Source organism: Sciurus vulgaris (assembly GCF_902686455.1).
Source record: "Sciurus vulgaris genome assembly, chromosome: 16".
In the NCBI taxonomy this organism is placed as follows: domain Eukaryota; kingdom Metazoa; phylum Chordata; class Mammalia; order Rodentia; family Sciuridae; genus Sciurus; species Sciurus vulgaris.
The window spans coordinates 31,499,543-31,514,090 of record NC_136477.1 but is presented as its reverse complement, the minus strand read 5'-3'; the positions used below and the strand labels follow the sequence as shown (position 1 = coordinate 31,514,090).

Below are 14,548 nucleotides of genomic sequence, written 5' to 3'. Positions count from 1 at the left end.
AAGACCAAGTTCATACTTGGTCCAAGTTTCAGTTTAAAAAAAAACAAAAACAAAACAAACAAACAAACAAAAAAAACTAAGAACATGAACCTGACTACTTAGCAATATGCATAAGGACTAAAACCCTGTCAGAAACTTAAAAATGCAAGAACAAGAAAACATGCAACAGTTTTAGGAAAAAAATACTTACTTCACCAGATGCCTGTAAAACTCCATCTCCCTGATGATTTGGGGAAGAAGAATTGCTAAAGAGAAAAGAGAAGGAAGAAAAAGAATGGTTTCTATAGTTAAAAAAAAAAAAAAATACATCAAAGCCTAATAAATTAAGTAACTTTAAATAAGGCATCACTGTGAGAAAGATGTTAAGTCTACAAAAAGAGTGCAGACACAGCAGGGTGGGGGTGACCTTGATGAGATGAAGACACAGAAGACCCTGTCTTCACTCATGCCATTTTGCCCATCTGTTCCAGTGAGAAATTCAAGTTTTGTGAAAAAGGGCTCCCCCATGAATCCACAGGGATGCCAGGAAAATGAAAGATACTCACTGATTTTAGTTAGGGGGGGAAAAAAAAAAAAAGAAACCGTAAGATAAACAGCTACAAAACCAATCTACTTTAAGTAAACAATGAGCTACAAGAAAAAGTATAATGATCCTGAGCAAAAACATTAAATACTATCTCCCTTTAATTAATCCATGATACATATCCATGATTACAGAGAGTGAACAAGAAAAACAAACAGTAAACATCTTTCTGGCTCCTGTGCACGGGCAATGCTGGGAATGGGACCCAGGGCTTCACACATGCTAGGCAAGTGCTCTACCACTGAGCTACATACGCAGCCGGCACCAGGCCCCTTTCTTAGTGCCTGCTCCTCCGTTACTTAGGCTTGCTATATTGATTATTTACAACCTGTTCCACTCACTAGAACTTAAGCTCCTTCGAACTGAGATCTGTCTGGTCACTTATATATCACAGCACATAGAACAGTCCTGGAACACTGTTCCAGGAAACAGTGGGTTCTCAGGAAATATCCAGCCAACTAGTCAACTTGAATTCACAGCTCGTCTCTAAGGTCATAATAATTTCCTAAGATTATTAAGACTGGAATGCCCTAAAAAAATTAGTGGGTTCAACCCTCAGCACCACATTTTAAAAAAATAAAGGCACTGTGTCCATATACAACTAAAAACATTAAAAAAAAAAATTAGGGCTGGGGATATAGCCCAGATGGTAGCATGCTTGCTTTGCATGCACAAGGCCCTGGGTTCAATCCCCAGCACCACAAAAAAAAAAGGAGACCTCTTAACATGGTAACATGATGGCTCTCTAGTCCCTCTTCTAAATCTATGAGTATTCTACTTTTAGAGCACAACAACCTGCATGAAAACAAGCTGTATCACCAGTTCACACATTTCCAAAGGGGAAAAGTGTCATTTTGATTGTTTTCTTATCAGACCTGGTCAGTATGATCTGGTCTGATAAGAACCTTTCCCTTCTGGTTATAGCTTTCATAATTTTCTTCTAAGAAGTGTTCTTAAAGGGGGGGGGGGGGGGCACTTCTGATCAGAAGAAATAATCTGCATTAGTTCCCCCAGGAAAGTCATCAGGAATGGAAGGTCCCAGAGGGTACCACTGCATCTTCAGGATGCCTCAGACCCTGTCTTCCGTTCCCAACTATATAGCTCCTAAGAGACATTAGTCAAGGCCAGATAAGAAGCAGGGTGTGGGTGGTGCACACCTGTAATCCAAGCTACTGAGAGGCTGAGGCAGGAGGATCAAAAGTTCCAGATCAATAAAAAATGAAATTATGGCATCTGCAGGAAAATGTATAGAACTAGAGAAAATTATGTTAAGTGAAATAAGTCAAACTCAGATGATTAAGGGTCATATGTTTTCTCTCATATGGAACCTAGAGAGGAAAAAGGAAAACAGATGGGGACAAGATCTCCTAAAAATCAAAAAGAGATCAGTAGAGTTTTAAAGGATTAAGGGGTGGGAGGTGGTGGGGGTTGAGTGCTGGGGAGGGATATGGGCCAAATTATATTGTTACATTGTGTGCATATACAACTATGTAATAACAAATCCCATCAATATTTACAACTATAAGTAAATATGGGGGTCAGGGACAGTGGCGCACACCTATAATCCCAGCAGCTTGGGAGGCTGAGGCAGAATTGTGAATACAAAGCTGGCCTCAGCAACTTAGCAAGGCCCTAAACAACTTAGCAAGATTTCAAATTTTTTTAAAAAGGCTGGGGATGTGACTCAATGGCTAAGCACCCCTGGGTTCAATTCCTGGAACCAAAAAAAAAAAAAAAAAAGTGTGTGTGGAGTAGTGGGGGAGGAGCCCCAGGCCAGCCTGGATGACTATAAAATTTTTAAAAAGGGTGCAGCTCAGTAGCAGAGTACTTGCCCAGCATGTGCAAGTCCTTGGATTTAATCCCCAGTATTGCCAAAAAGGAAAAAACTTTAAAATCTATTATTCCCATTTCTGAAACCACAATAAGTCATTAGAAACTGAAAGCCCTGGCCAGGCACAGTGGCACACACCTGTAATCTCAGAGGCTTAGGAGGTTGAGGCAGGAGGACCAAGAGTACAAAGGCTTCAGCAATTAAACGAGGCCCTAAGCAATTCAGTGACACTCTCTAAATAAATGCAAAAAAAAAAAAAAAAAAAAAGGCTGGGGATGTGGCTCAGTTAAGTGCCCCTTGGTTCAATCCTTGGTACCAAAAAAGAAACTGAAAGTCCTTCTTTAAAGACTCAAAAAACAAAAACAGACTTTCTCTTGGGAGGGAAAATAGATCAGAAAACAAGCTATCTGATATGGCAAGCACTGAAGATGGGTGTTCTTTGTAATAAATGTAATCTTAACATATTCGAGTCAAAATTTCACCTTAACAACTCACCCTGACTCTGCCTGGGAACCTCAATAATACTGTTTTCAATCTCACAAAGACTGTTTTCTTGTCTTCATCTTGAAAATACCCCCTCTTCTACAATTACCATAGTTGTGCAAAGTGTGCAGTACAAGAGGCCACTGCAAAAGGCTGGCAGGTGAAGGAAAGAGAACTACTGTGCACGGCCATTACCCATTAAAGAGAGTACTTTAATGGAGAGGAAGGGACTTGCAGGATCATGAGGTGCAGGCACACAACTACAGAAACCAGGTACCTGTCTGGGACACTGCAAGTGCTCTGCTGGGAAGAGGTGAAAGTGGGCGCTGGTGAAGGGCTGTTATTCGCATAGGTTGTGGGGGTATCAGGCCACGGAGAACACTAAGGACAGAAACAGAAATAAATTAATGATATACCTTTTAAATATATAGAAGAAATACTTCTGTGATTTACTCTCTAGTCTAACCATATGCAAGATTCTAAAATGAAAGACACCTGACGCATATCAAGGACCCTCAAAGACACGTCAATTTTACCCTGTGTGGCAAAGAAAAATTTTACCTGCTATGTGTGACACTGATTAATCTTAGAGAAGACCTGAAGTGATGACAACAGCAAAAATTCATAAAAGCATTTAAAATATATACTTAGGTATGATTTGTTTCCAAGAGCTTTTTCTCTTCCCCAAAAGGCACTGATTTCAAGGTTTAAAAACAGCAGAAACGAAAAAGAATTCATAAGCAACATCTGACATCGCATGGTGACTTGAACAGTGGCTGTGTTCTACTAGGTCTCCTTCTGCCCTATTCCCCAAGGAGCAGCCTCACCGCTGCCCTTTGCTTCCTTGATATCACTCAAGATTAATAATTCCCAAATAAATTAGACAGGCCAAGTAAGGTCTATAAACTGAATGGCACTGCCTCTACCTATCTATTCAGCCGTCCATCCATCCATCCATCCATCCATATGTATTTATTTATATTTTCTGAAAGTGATAGAGTGTGGTTTTCCTCAACCACAGGTAAAATTCTGACCAGAGACAGAGCAAAGATACAAAAGCACACTATTAAATTAGGAAAGCTGAAAAAGCCAAAGTCAAAAGCACACTGAGCAGGCAGCCTCAAATAGAAGTCTCAGACCCAAAGGAAGGAAGGAATCCACATCACCCCATAGGTACTCTTTCTCTGTTGGGGATGTTTGTCAATTTCGTTTTAAGAGTCCCCTTTCACAATCACCCTTCTCCTATTTTACACAAGAAAGGCATCACATCCAACCACAGCCCTGGGGTTAAGACATCAAAGCCAAGCAAAGATTATTAGGTGATTTTCAATTTTTTTGTTTTCAAAAATTCAGGAGGATCTATTATCAGCTTGCATATACTAAAATGATCTAATCAAATGAAAAGGTATATTACTAGAATTTTTGCAGATGCGAGTGCCAACTCTTTAATTACACTGCTGAAAGAAAAATTTATCAAACAAAGTTTCTCCTATTTAAAAATCTAAAAGCTTTGTTCTATCCCATCTCATCATTCCAGCCTAACGTCAAAGGAAAGTTTAAAAATTAAATTTCCATTTATAAAAATTTATTGTGAAGAAATAATTAGGGTGATCATTAAAAGACCTTCAGGCTCAGAACATTAACCAAGAAGGAACAGGAGAAAAATTCTGCCCTTTTAGTTTAATCTAAAATTCTGGATTTAACTAAAGATCCTAAAACTTTATTTTTCAGTGGTATATGGAATATACGGGATGAACTTTTAAGAGTAAATGTAATAGTTTTATCTTAAATTTTAAAAATAGTCACCATGCCAAAAGATTGCTTCCTTCTGCAACAGTTCAAATTTATGATGGAAACTTTCAGATGATAAGTTGAAAATGTACAAGTAATATATCCTTTTTCAAAATTCTTCTGAATAACAGTGCCAAGATCACTAGTGTGAAGGAGAGGTAGAAAGCAAGGCTTGCCAATGGTACAGGGACTAAAAATCCATATCTGACATAAACCAAAAGCATGGATACACAAAAAAAGAGAAATTCCCTAACCTTTACAACTATGCAGTTATGTACCCCCTCAAAAAAAATTGCAATTATTACAACCAGACAGCTGTACTAAACCTTTGGCATGGCACACCAATTTCACTTTAAGTGACATTTTATACCACAGTGCTCACTTTTTAAAAACTAAAGCCTTTGTTTTACTTTCCATCTTACAAATTATCACCTCCTCATTTTATAAGATCCTATGAGCTCCTTATCATATCTAATCAGAATCAAAAATGTCAACACTCACTGTCACCTCCACTACCTGGAAGATTTTCCTGCTACACCATCCTCCTTGCCCAATACAAAACAACACAGCATAGGACACACATCTAAAAAATGAAAATTTTTTATTAAAAACACTGTCTCCCACATTTGCTTTAATGATTACTGCCAGCATTTTTTTTTTTTTTTTTTTTTTTTTTTTGGTAACTGGGGATTGAACCCAGGGCTTTGTGAATGCAAGGCAGATGCTTTGCCATTACATCCCAGCCCACTGCCAGCTTTTTGGGGAAATGAAGCCATCATAAGCTTCAAGTTAGTTTGACAAAGTAAGGTGAAGGTGCCAAATTTATTAACATTCCCTACACAAATCTTTCCACTTTTACACATTTAGAGTCTTTTAACAGTACAAGAGGAGTGTCGCTTTGTTTTGTTTTTGTGGTGATGGGACTCAAATCCAGGGCATCATATATGTTAGACAAGCTTTCAACCACTGAGCCAGGTTGCCAGTTCAATAATGTTGTTAAAATTAAGCAATGGTGTAGTGCCTATGTTCCTGAACACTGTAATGCATAAAGGCACTAGAGGTAAATGACTTATACAGTTCTAGTTTCAGTACCCTGTGAATAAGTATATCTCCCAAGTAGATTAAAGGATGATGGCCCACTTAAGGCTGTAAAAACTGGCAGGCCTGATGTGAGCCAATCAGAGATCACTAGACATGCTAAGAGTTTTGTTGTGCAGCATCTGGGTACCAACAGTAGTAACTATCCATTGTGGGACCATGTCATCAGCATCTTTTAGATTTTAACAATACATCTGGACATCCCCTTTTATGGAAAGCCAAATACAACTATATATAAGCAATACTGGCCTTCCTTTGTAGGCATTTGAAGAAGTGTATGAAAGAATTGCTGCAGACCTTTTTTGAGGGATTAATCAGTAACCTGCTTTTTAAAATAGGTTTCTAAGATGAGCTCAAACCACCTCTAGAAGCATCTTACCCAAACCAAATGCAGCCAGGGCAGCAAGCAACACACTAGGAAGATGTGAAATCCCAGGCCAATGAACTGCTGACGTTTTGCATACTTTAGACTTGAGTTAAGAATCATTAAAGATTTGCCAACAACTTTCTCATCTTCAGATTAGCTCAGGGCTGTAACAGATTTCTTTCATTTATGAATTACCATTTAAGTTAGCTAAATGGTTTATTACAGGAATGGGAAAGTGAGCTGATTACCAGGATTTCCCCAAAGAAATCTACTAAGAATATTTATGGGTCTTCATCTAGGGAATTAGAAGAGGATAAAAACATAAAACTGGAGAGGCAAGCATTTTTGGGAAAAGAATATTTACTGGTTCCAAAAATCTTTGATTTAAAGTTTAAAAGCCCAGTTAAAAAAGATGCAACATGTGCTCCCTGTGGCACTAGGATGTATACATTTTCAGTATGAGTGCATGAAGAAGCATTAAAACATTTTTACTCAGTGCTTTAACTGGAAACAAGGTTCCTGTTATGGTGCCTGTGACTTTCAAGATCTACAATTAATCACAAACGTATGTAGGAGAGTGAAAAATCCACTTTTGGCACCTTAATAGTGTGAACATGCAACAATGAATAGAGTAATATACGAGATACCAGGGTTTTTTTTTAATTCTTTAATCCTTGGTGGACTGTTAGATAAAGAGCTGTGTCATGAATAAAAGATCTGCTCTACTTAACCTGACAAAGCTGATACTCAACCAAAAGCCTCCTGATTGCATGTTGAGGAGACCCAGGTTTAAGTATAGTGAGGTGCAGCACTACTTTAACCTGAAGCATTAAGTCACAATGCAGGTGCCAAGAGGAATCACTAATGCAATTAAAGATGATTTTTTCTACCAGTGCTGCCAAATAGGCTTTTAAAAGCACAGACAGACACATATTCTTACACTGCATGCAGGGAAATGTGACATGGAGTATTGCACATGTTAATGTCAAGCTTGCTGCCATCATTTAAATATCCACAAAATTTTCTTACCAGGTCTACACAAGAGAAAGCAAAAATTTTTTAATTACACAAAAATGATAATTATTTTAAAAATAACTATTTAAAATAAAGTATTTTCAATTAATTTCAGTGCTCTTGAAGGAGGTGTGTGCGTGAAGGAGAAAGGGAGGGAGGGAAGGGGGAAGGAGACAAGGAGGGAACACAAATCTCTGGGTGTATTCTTTTTCCCTCCAAAACCACCCAATATGGTCAACAATGTTTTTGCTTTGTTTTAAAGTGTTAGATTTAGGAAATTTTCCTCAGAGAGGAACAAACAGAAAGCAGGAAGTCTAAACAAAAGCAAATTAAATCATGACATGGACATCAAAAACAATTTTGGCTTTACTTTTCAGTGGAAGTTGGTCCTATATCTAACACTGTACAAGGTTTCTTGCACAATGAAAAGAGAAGCAGAAGTCCCTTACACTGCCTCGCTTTGCCAGAGAATCACCGTAGTCTGCTGGCAAAGTCCGCTTGCTGGACTTTTTCTGCTCATGTTCAACTGCATCTTCAATTATAGGCTCAAGCCTCATCTGGACAAACACCAAAGATTGGGATCAATGTCTTTTCATTATACAAAGAAAGATCTAATACCCTGTTTCATGTCTCTGCAGTCCAATTAACAAATGTATGACTAACAGGATTCAAAGTTAAAGAAAATGCAAAACCCCAGCAGTGACAAAAATTGGACATTCTAGGCCCCAAATTTAATCTCTTGCCAACTTCAAGGTTTTTAAGGTCTGTTTTTGAGACCTGATTGGGATTTCAGCATCTTCATTCAAGATCCCACCCACAAAACTAATCTATAAAAATCCCCAAATTTAAATATTTCCCTACAAATTTCTCAAAGATCATCATGTTGTTCTACCACCCAATCTTTCCCAACCCCTTTGTTGTGAAACTCGTCTGAGAGATAGTGCTAATACGCAAACCTCTGCTTCTCTTCCAAAACCAAATGCCATATCACGTTACCTCTGTGAGGATTGTGGTATCATAGGATGGCTGATACTTTTCTTTTTCATGAGCTGTTCTCTTTTCCATCTTTTCTCGGTCAGTTTTTTGTTTTCTGTCCGCACCTTTAGGCTTAAAAACAAAACAGATTATTTAATTCATCGTGCTGGAAACAATTTTTAAAGCAAAATTGAATCCTAATTACTGACAGCCCGGTTTCTATCTCATACCTTAAAAACTTTAATTTGGCAACTAGCCGAGTGAAGATGATCTGTGTATTCTCCATTTTCATTCTGCTTAAAGGTGTCAACCTGGATCCTGAAAGGTACTCCCTTTTCACCACCATGTTTCCGTGGAGTAAATTCTGTGCTGATGCAGTGTACCTAAAAAACAATGCAAGATGAAGTGGCTTAAAGCACCTCCCATTGATCGCCTATTTTGTTCCCTATTAAGACGGCCTGCTCCCAGCACATATTCAAGAACCTTTAAAACTCCCACATATTAGCCAAATTCTCTCATGAATTTCCCTACTTTTAATACATCCAATGATTTCTTGTAGAAATCCAATAAGTACTTAAAAACTTGCTGAGAACAATATCTTCCCCCCATTATAGTCTCTCTCCTCTAATGCAGGACTTGTCCAACTGGGGGAATGCAGGCACAATGGCTGCCTGTACATGTCACCTACCTCCACCCTAGACAATATGTACTCTCAGACTCAGGGTCCAAAGCCCTGCTCAATCCACAGCAATCCTTATTTCATCATTTTGAGCAGTCAGATCTTTGTCCTCTACTGCCCTTACCCCTATTTTAGACAGCCAATCATCTTACTGTGGCTCCAAGACAGACACACCAATCTATGATACTTTGCCTGGGGAGGTTCCACAGTCCAGAAAGCCCACAGCTCTTCTTATATCCATCTAAATTCTCCAGGTTAACACTTCAAAATCTATTTTGGAGGCAATATTCACCTTCCACTCTTGCCTGAATGCTTAGGAAAGCAGCTTTAGAGTACCATACTATGGTCATTTTTGCTTGCTACGTGTACCATCTTCAAATTACTTGCAATGTGAAAACAGATTTCTGCAATATGATTTATGACTGCACAACCCAAGATTTTGTTGTTATCAACTACCCAAGGTGGTGTTATCATTCTCATTCACTACATAACTGGTATCAGTCATGCCCCAGTGACTATTAACAGATGAAGAATATTTGGTAGACCACCAAAAGGCAAAATACTAATGATTTTTTTTTTTTTTTTTTTGGGTACTGATTGAACCCAGGGGTAACTTTAGCACTGAGCCACATCCTCAGTCCTTTTTATTTTGACATAGGGCCTTACTAAGTTGCTAGGACCTTGCTAATTTGCTGAGGCTGGCCTTGAACTTGCAATTCTCCTGCCTCAGCCTCCCAACTCACTGAGGTTACAGGTATGGGCCCCTGCTCCCAGCAGCAAAATACTAAGGATTCTTTAAAGTTGATGTGATCCATAGCCTACTTAGACTGCTCAACAATTAAATGTTTTCTCTTTTCTATACAGAGATTTCCTACTCAGCTTAAATTTCACCACTTACAAATCTGAACATACTGAGTATTAGAATTACTGCTTTTAAATAAATATATAAAATGATATTATAATGTTACTTTTTAAAAATTCATCTCTTTAATATACACAGTTTTGATGGAGAACTACATCTAGAGTTTGTTTGAAAGTATACCAATAATAATTTTAAAAAAGAAAAAAACTACTAACTGGTGAAGCCAGGTGAAGGGTACATGGGAGAAATCATTATTGTGAAAGTTTGAAAATTTCAGTATTAAAATGTTTTACCAAGAATTTTAAAACTTTTTTCAATCATATATTTTTTAAATAGCAGTTTTTGTTCATTAAAAATGATGAAAATCTTTGTTGTGACTAATAATGGTAAAAATAGAATTTGAATAATCTTTACATTATCACAGAAAGTTCTATAATATGATTAATTTAGTATCTTAAAACAAAATTTAATTGTGTATGTTAAAAAAAAAAAAAAAAAATGCCAGGCACAGTGGTACACACCTATAATTCCAGGAACTTGGGAGTCGTCTGTCACAAGAGGATCACAAGTTCAAGACCAGTCTCAGCAACTTAGTGAGGCCCTAATCAACTTAGACCCTGTCCCAAAATAAAAAAAACAAAAACGGACTGGGGATGTGGCTCAGTGGTGGAGTGCCCCAGGTTCAACCTCCAGTACCAAAAGAAAAAAAGACACTACAAGACAGTTCACAAATAACATTTTTAAAAAATAATACCATGTATCAAGAATCCAATCTCACCATGACCTAAATGATTGGGCAGTATGCTTCTAATGTAAAAATCCATACCTGAATAAAAGCAGATGTGCGTTTTGCAGGGTCCCACAGAAATTCAACTGCGTTTAACTGACTTGGATTTGTCCTCGTGTCGATTATTCCCACAGACATTGGAATATCTATATTTATAAAAAAGAAGTTACATAAAAATACATCCATTTTAAATAATTTAAAAACTTACAACTTGAGCTGGGTGTGGTGGTGCACCTGTAGTCCTGGCTACTCCGGAGGCAGAAGGATCACTTAAGCCCAGGAGTTCAAGGCCAGCTTGGGCAACATAGTGAGACCTCGTCTCAAGAAACAAAAAACAAAAACTTACAACTTACTGTATTACTTTCTAAGAAAATAATTATATCCATGTTGAACTTTTTCCCTCAGTGTTCTGTGTGGTCAACCTTCTCTTTGATATCAAAATCCACCTAACAAGAATCATAGTTTGCCTACCATGATTTGTAATTCATTTTAAGAATATGATGGATGGGGCCGAATGAGAATTATATAGTTTCAAAATCAAAAATCCCTGGTCCAGTTCAGTACCAAAAAGTTACTTCACATTTTAAGTTTTTAAAACAATCTTCAAGGCCCAGGATCTACTAATACCAAAACTTTCTCTGCACAATTAATTACACATGGTGCCAACACATTAAAGGGTATAACTAAACACCTTCAACTACAAGGTCTTTTGACCACCACCTGTACCTAAATCGAGAAGTCTGTCTCCTGGGCGATTCCATTTCCAACCTTCAAGTTGCTGATGCTCTGTATATTGTAGCCGTCTGTCATGGAATACAACCCTTATGATGCTCTATGGAATAAGTGGGGAAAATGAGTACTTTTAAACCACTCCAGCTAAAATGCAAAGGCATTTTCGCTTCTTATGTAGTAACCTATAGTAAAAGAGCATATAAAATCAGATTCTGCTTAAACATTCCTTAAGTGAGCTTTTCTACTCTGGCATACTTTATATACATTTATTTGGTTCAAAGTAAGAAGCATAAATAAAAAGGAAACAGATGAAAATTTTATAAAATAACTTGATGTTACTATTCCAAATCAGTAGTATTAGTGATTTAAAATTAGCAAGCAAGAATTACGTTTCTTTGAAGAAAATGTCAGATGCATATAGTCATTATGAAGATGAAAAGATATTATAAACAGAGGTAAAAATACCAGACACAATGGTGAAAGTGTGTTAATTCAAAGTAATTGTTAATCACTGAATTTCTCTGAAAAGATAACTGGTAAAAATAAAAACAAAACTCTCCATTTCCCCCAGAAGAAACCCTAATTGCAAAATTCATTCTCAACTATTTAACCTGATATTGTCTAAGGTAAGCAAAGGGGGGAAATGCAAATTTTATCTGAACACTCAAATTCCTAGGAAAAGTTTTAATTCTATTCCACAAACTCTAGGCCAATCTTCTGCTCTTCACCTATAGATTTGGGATGCCAATGTTTCATTTCAGGAAAAGGATGACAAATGATCAAAATGCACTCAGGCAACAGATTTGAACTAATTAATGTTTCTGACACATTTATGAGTGACTTTTTGAGACTATAATACAATAAGAATTATATTTTCACAGACTTGGCTGATTTGAAAAGGAAATCATTTGTTGGCAATACATATAAATACTGCTTACTTTAGTATTCCTGCTTTCCCCACTCCTTAAATACTATCCAAAACATGGCTAATACACTGAAGGAAGCTAAAATTAATATATTGTTTCTATGAGATAGTTTTTTTAAAAGGCCAAATCAGTAGTTAGAAACAAGATGGGAGAAGTCTTCTGGCTCAGTTGCCACTCTGATCCACGCCCATCTTCAATGCCTGCACCCACATCAGTAGGGCCTGAGAGGGCAATCCCCAAGCATCCTCTTTACACCATCTCCTACCTGCAGCAAAGCTCTTACAGCAATGATGCACAGCTGGTGGTAGGCCCTGTGTTCTGAAACCAATGCCAGTGGTTCAAATTTGCTAGCTAGTTTCCCTCAGAAGAAAGCATAACACATAAAATGTCATGACTGATTCTACCAAGTTCAGTAATAACCAGACTAAATCCACAAATTAAGAGGAAAACAGTAGGCTTGGACTGAGGTTGTGGCTCAGTGGCAGAGCACTTGCCTAGTATATGCGAGGCACTGGGTTCGATTTTCAGCACCGCATACAAATAAATGAATAAAATAAAGGTCATTGCCAACCAAGAAAAAAAAAGATATTGGGCTTATGATATTTACTAAGCCCCATTCCAGAAAGTTACACTCAAATAGTACTATAAGGAAGATAAACAGGACCACTGTTAAGAAAAAGCAAGATGTAAGAGGAAACTCAAAGGAAAGTTGGAGTGAGTTAATTAAAAGGAAACTGACTATATCTACGGAACTAGCAATAAATGAAGGGGCCCTACTAATAAAAGAAGAATAAGCAGAGAAAGCACGTCACTGAACGTGTTCATCACATGATGAAGAAGCATCTTTAGCAACACATCATTTGATTCCAAGATATCCCCTAAATTTAAGTAGTTACAGTGAAAAGTCACAGAGTTAGCAAATAAAACTCTAGAAGGTGTTAGTGTATTTTAGGGATCCTCTAAGAATGTGAGTCCCAAGGAATGCATCCTATAATCCTTCATAATAGCAGAGAGTAGCTCTGAACCCCAGGCATGCTCTCAGAGTATAAGTGGATGTTTTCTGGCTCATCCAATTAAAAAAAAAAAAAAAAAAAAATCACACAGGTGGCTTATCAAATTGAAGATGAGCTGGAAGCAAAGGCTTTTAAATTAACCCCTTTCAATCAGTATTATGAAGTTAGTAAAACATTCACAGCATTTATAGCTGCCTAGTTTTTCTAAAGTGTTTATTATCTCACAATGAAGTGTCACTGTTGCCTTTCCCCTGCTTCTTTCTTCACCTGCATTAGTTTTGAGGATTAGTTGCTTCTTACATGTTTTAATTTGGAAGTAAATCCAAGAAAAATGAACAATTTAATTAACCCTGCCATTACAAGTTTATCTGACATGTATTTTAAACTAGCTTGCCAAAAACAACACTAAGTCTCACCTATCAGACTACTTATTTCTAAAACTTATTGTGCATTCAAAGAACTGTCCTAGAAAGCCAATTTGTCTTCACTGATAAAAGACAATGACAAACTGCGTGAGAATTGCCTTTCTTCAGTGCTTTGCTGAAAACAATTTGGGCATTTGGTCTGAATATCAAAGTTTGTTATATTTTCCTCAGAGCACCAAGTCACGAATGATGAACTGAGTTAAAATTTAAAAATAGAAAATTCCATAAATTTAATATGTGTATTGCACATACCCACAAAAAAAGACACAAAAAAACAAAGGGGGGGGGGATAGATGAAACAAGAACAGCAAATTGTTGATAAGTTAGAAGAACATATCATTAGAAGTCATGACAGATACAGACATATTTCTCACATACTACTTCATGAAAAACATGTAGATTCATTGTACCATTTTCTCTACTTCTGGGTATGTTCAAATTTTATCATAATAAGAGGATAAAAAAATTGTTCAAACATTTTTGGAACTAGTTTTAAACACAGGACCCATCAAATCTTATTCAATTTTATTGCAGATCTACAATTAAAACAATTTTTCAACCCTATTACATTGATACATTTATTTTTTTACAAACCAGCATGTTACAGTCATCGAATTTAACTTTCAGTGACAGAAATATATACCCACATTTCCCCTTTTAAAAAAAGGCGGGGGGGCGTGCTGGGGACATAGCTTAGTTGGTAGAGTGCTTGCCTTGCAAGCACAAGACCCTGGGTTCAATCCCCAGCACCAAAAAAAAAAAAAAAAGTGTCACTGAGGCTGGGGGCACGGTTCAGTGAAAGAGCACTTGCTAGGATGTTCAAGGTCCTGGGTTCAATCTCCAATACCACAGAAACAAACAAAAAAACTTTGGATGAAGGTAAACCAAGTAGGGTACAAATGGCAAACTGGCTCAAAAGTGACCTTGGAAGCAACAAGCCAATTAGGACCAGAAGATGCTTTTTCTAAGCCTCCTTGACAAT

The 14,548-nt window shown here is 37.3% G+C and overlaps 1 protein-coding gene across 7 annotated transcripts in view; it reads right to left on the bottom strand.

Moving 5' to 3' along the window:
- The window catches only part of UBP1 (upstream binding protein 1), a 48,905-nt gene that overhangs the window by 11,389 nt on the left and 22,968 nt on the right, over positions 1-14,548 (bottom strand). For 6 of the 7 annotated variants that reach the window (XR_013759770.1, XR_013759771.1, XR_013759772.1 and 3 more), the window contains 7 exons: positions 11,197-11,302; positions 10,510-10,616; positions 8,373-8,525; positions 8,164-8,274; positions 7,617-7,724; positions 3,175-3,278; positions 191-245 (listed from right to left, as the gene is read on the bottom strand). Coding sequence is in view for 4 of the 7 variants with exons in the window: in XM_079114240.1 (XP_078970366.1) it covers positions 191-245; positions 3,175-3,278; positions 7,617-7,724; positions 8,164-8,274; positions 8,373-8,525; positions 10,510-10,616; positions 11,197-11,302 (744 nt within the window). In the remaining 3 variants the exon portion in view is untranslated. The remainder of the gene's footprint in view (positions 1-190; positions 246-3,174; positions 3,279-7,616; positions 7,725-8,163; positions 8,275-8,372; positions 8,526-10,509; positions 10,617-11,196; positions 11,303-14,548) is intronic. The other variant, XM_079114239.1, reaches the window with a different exon arrangement.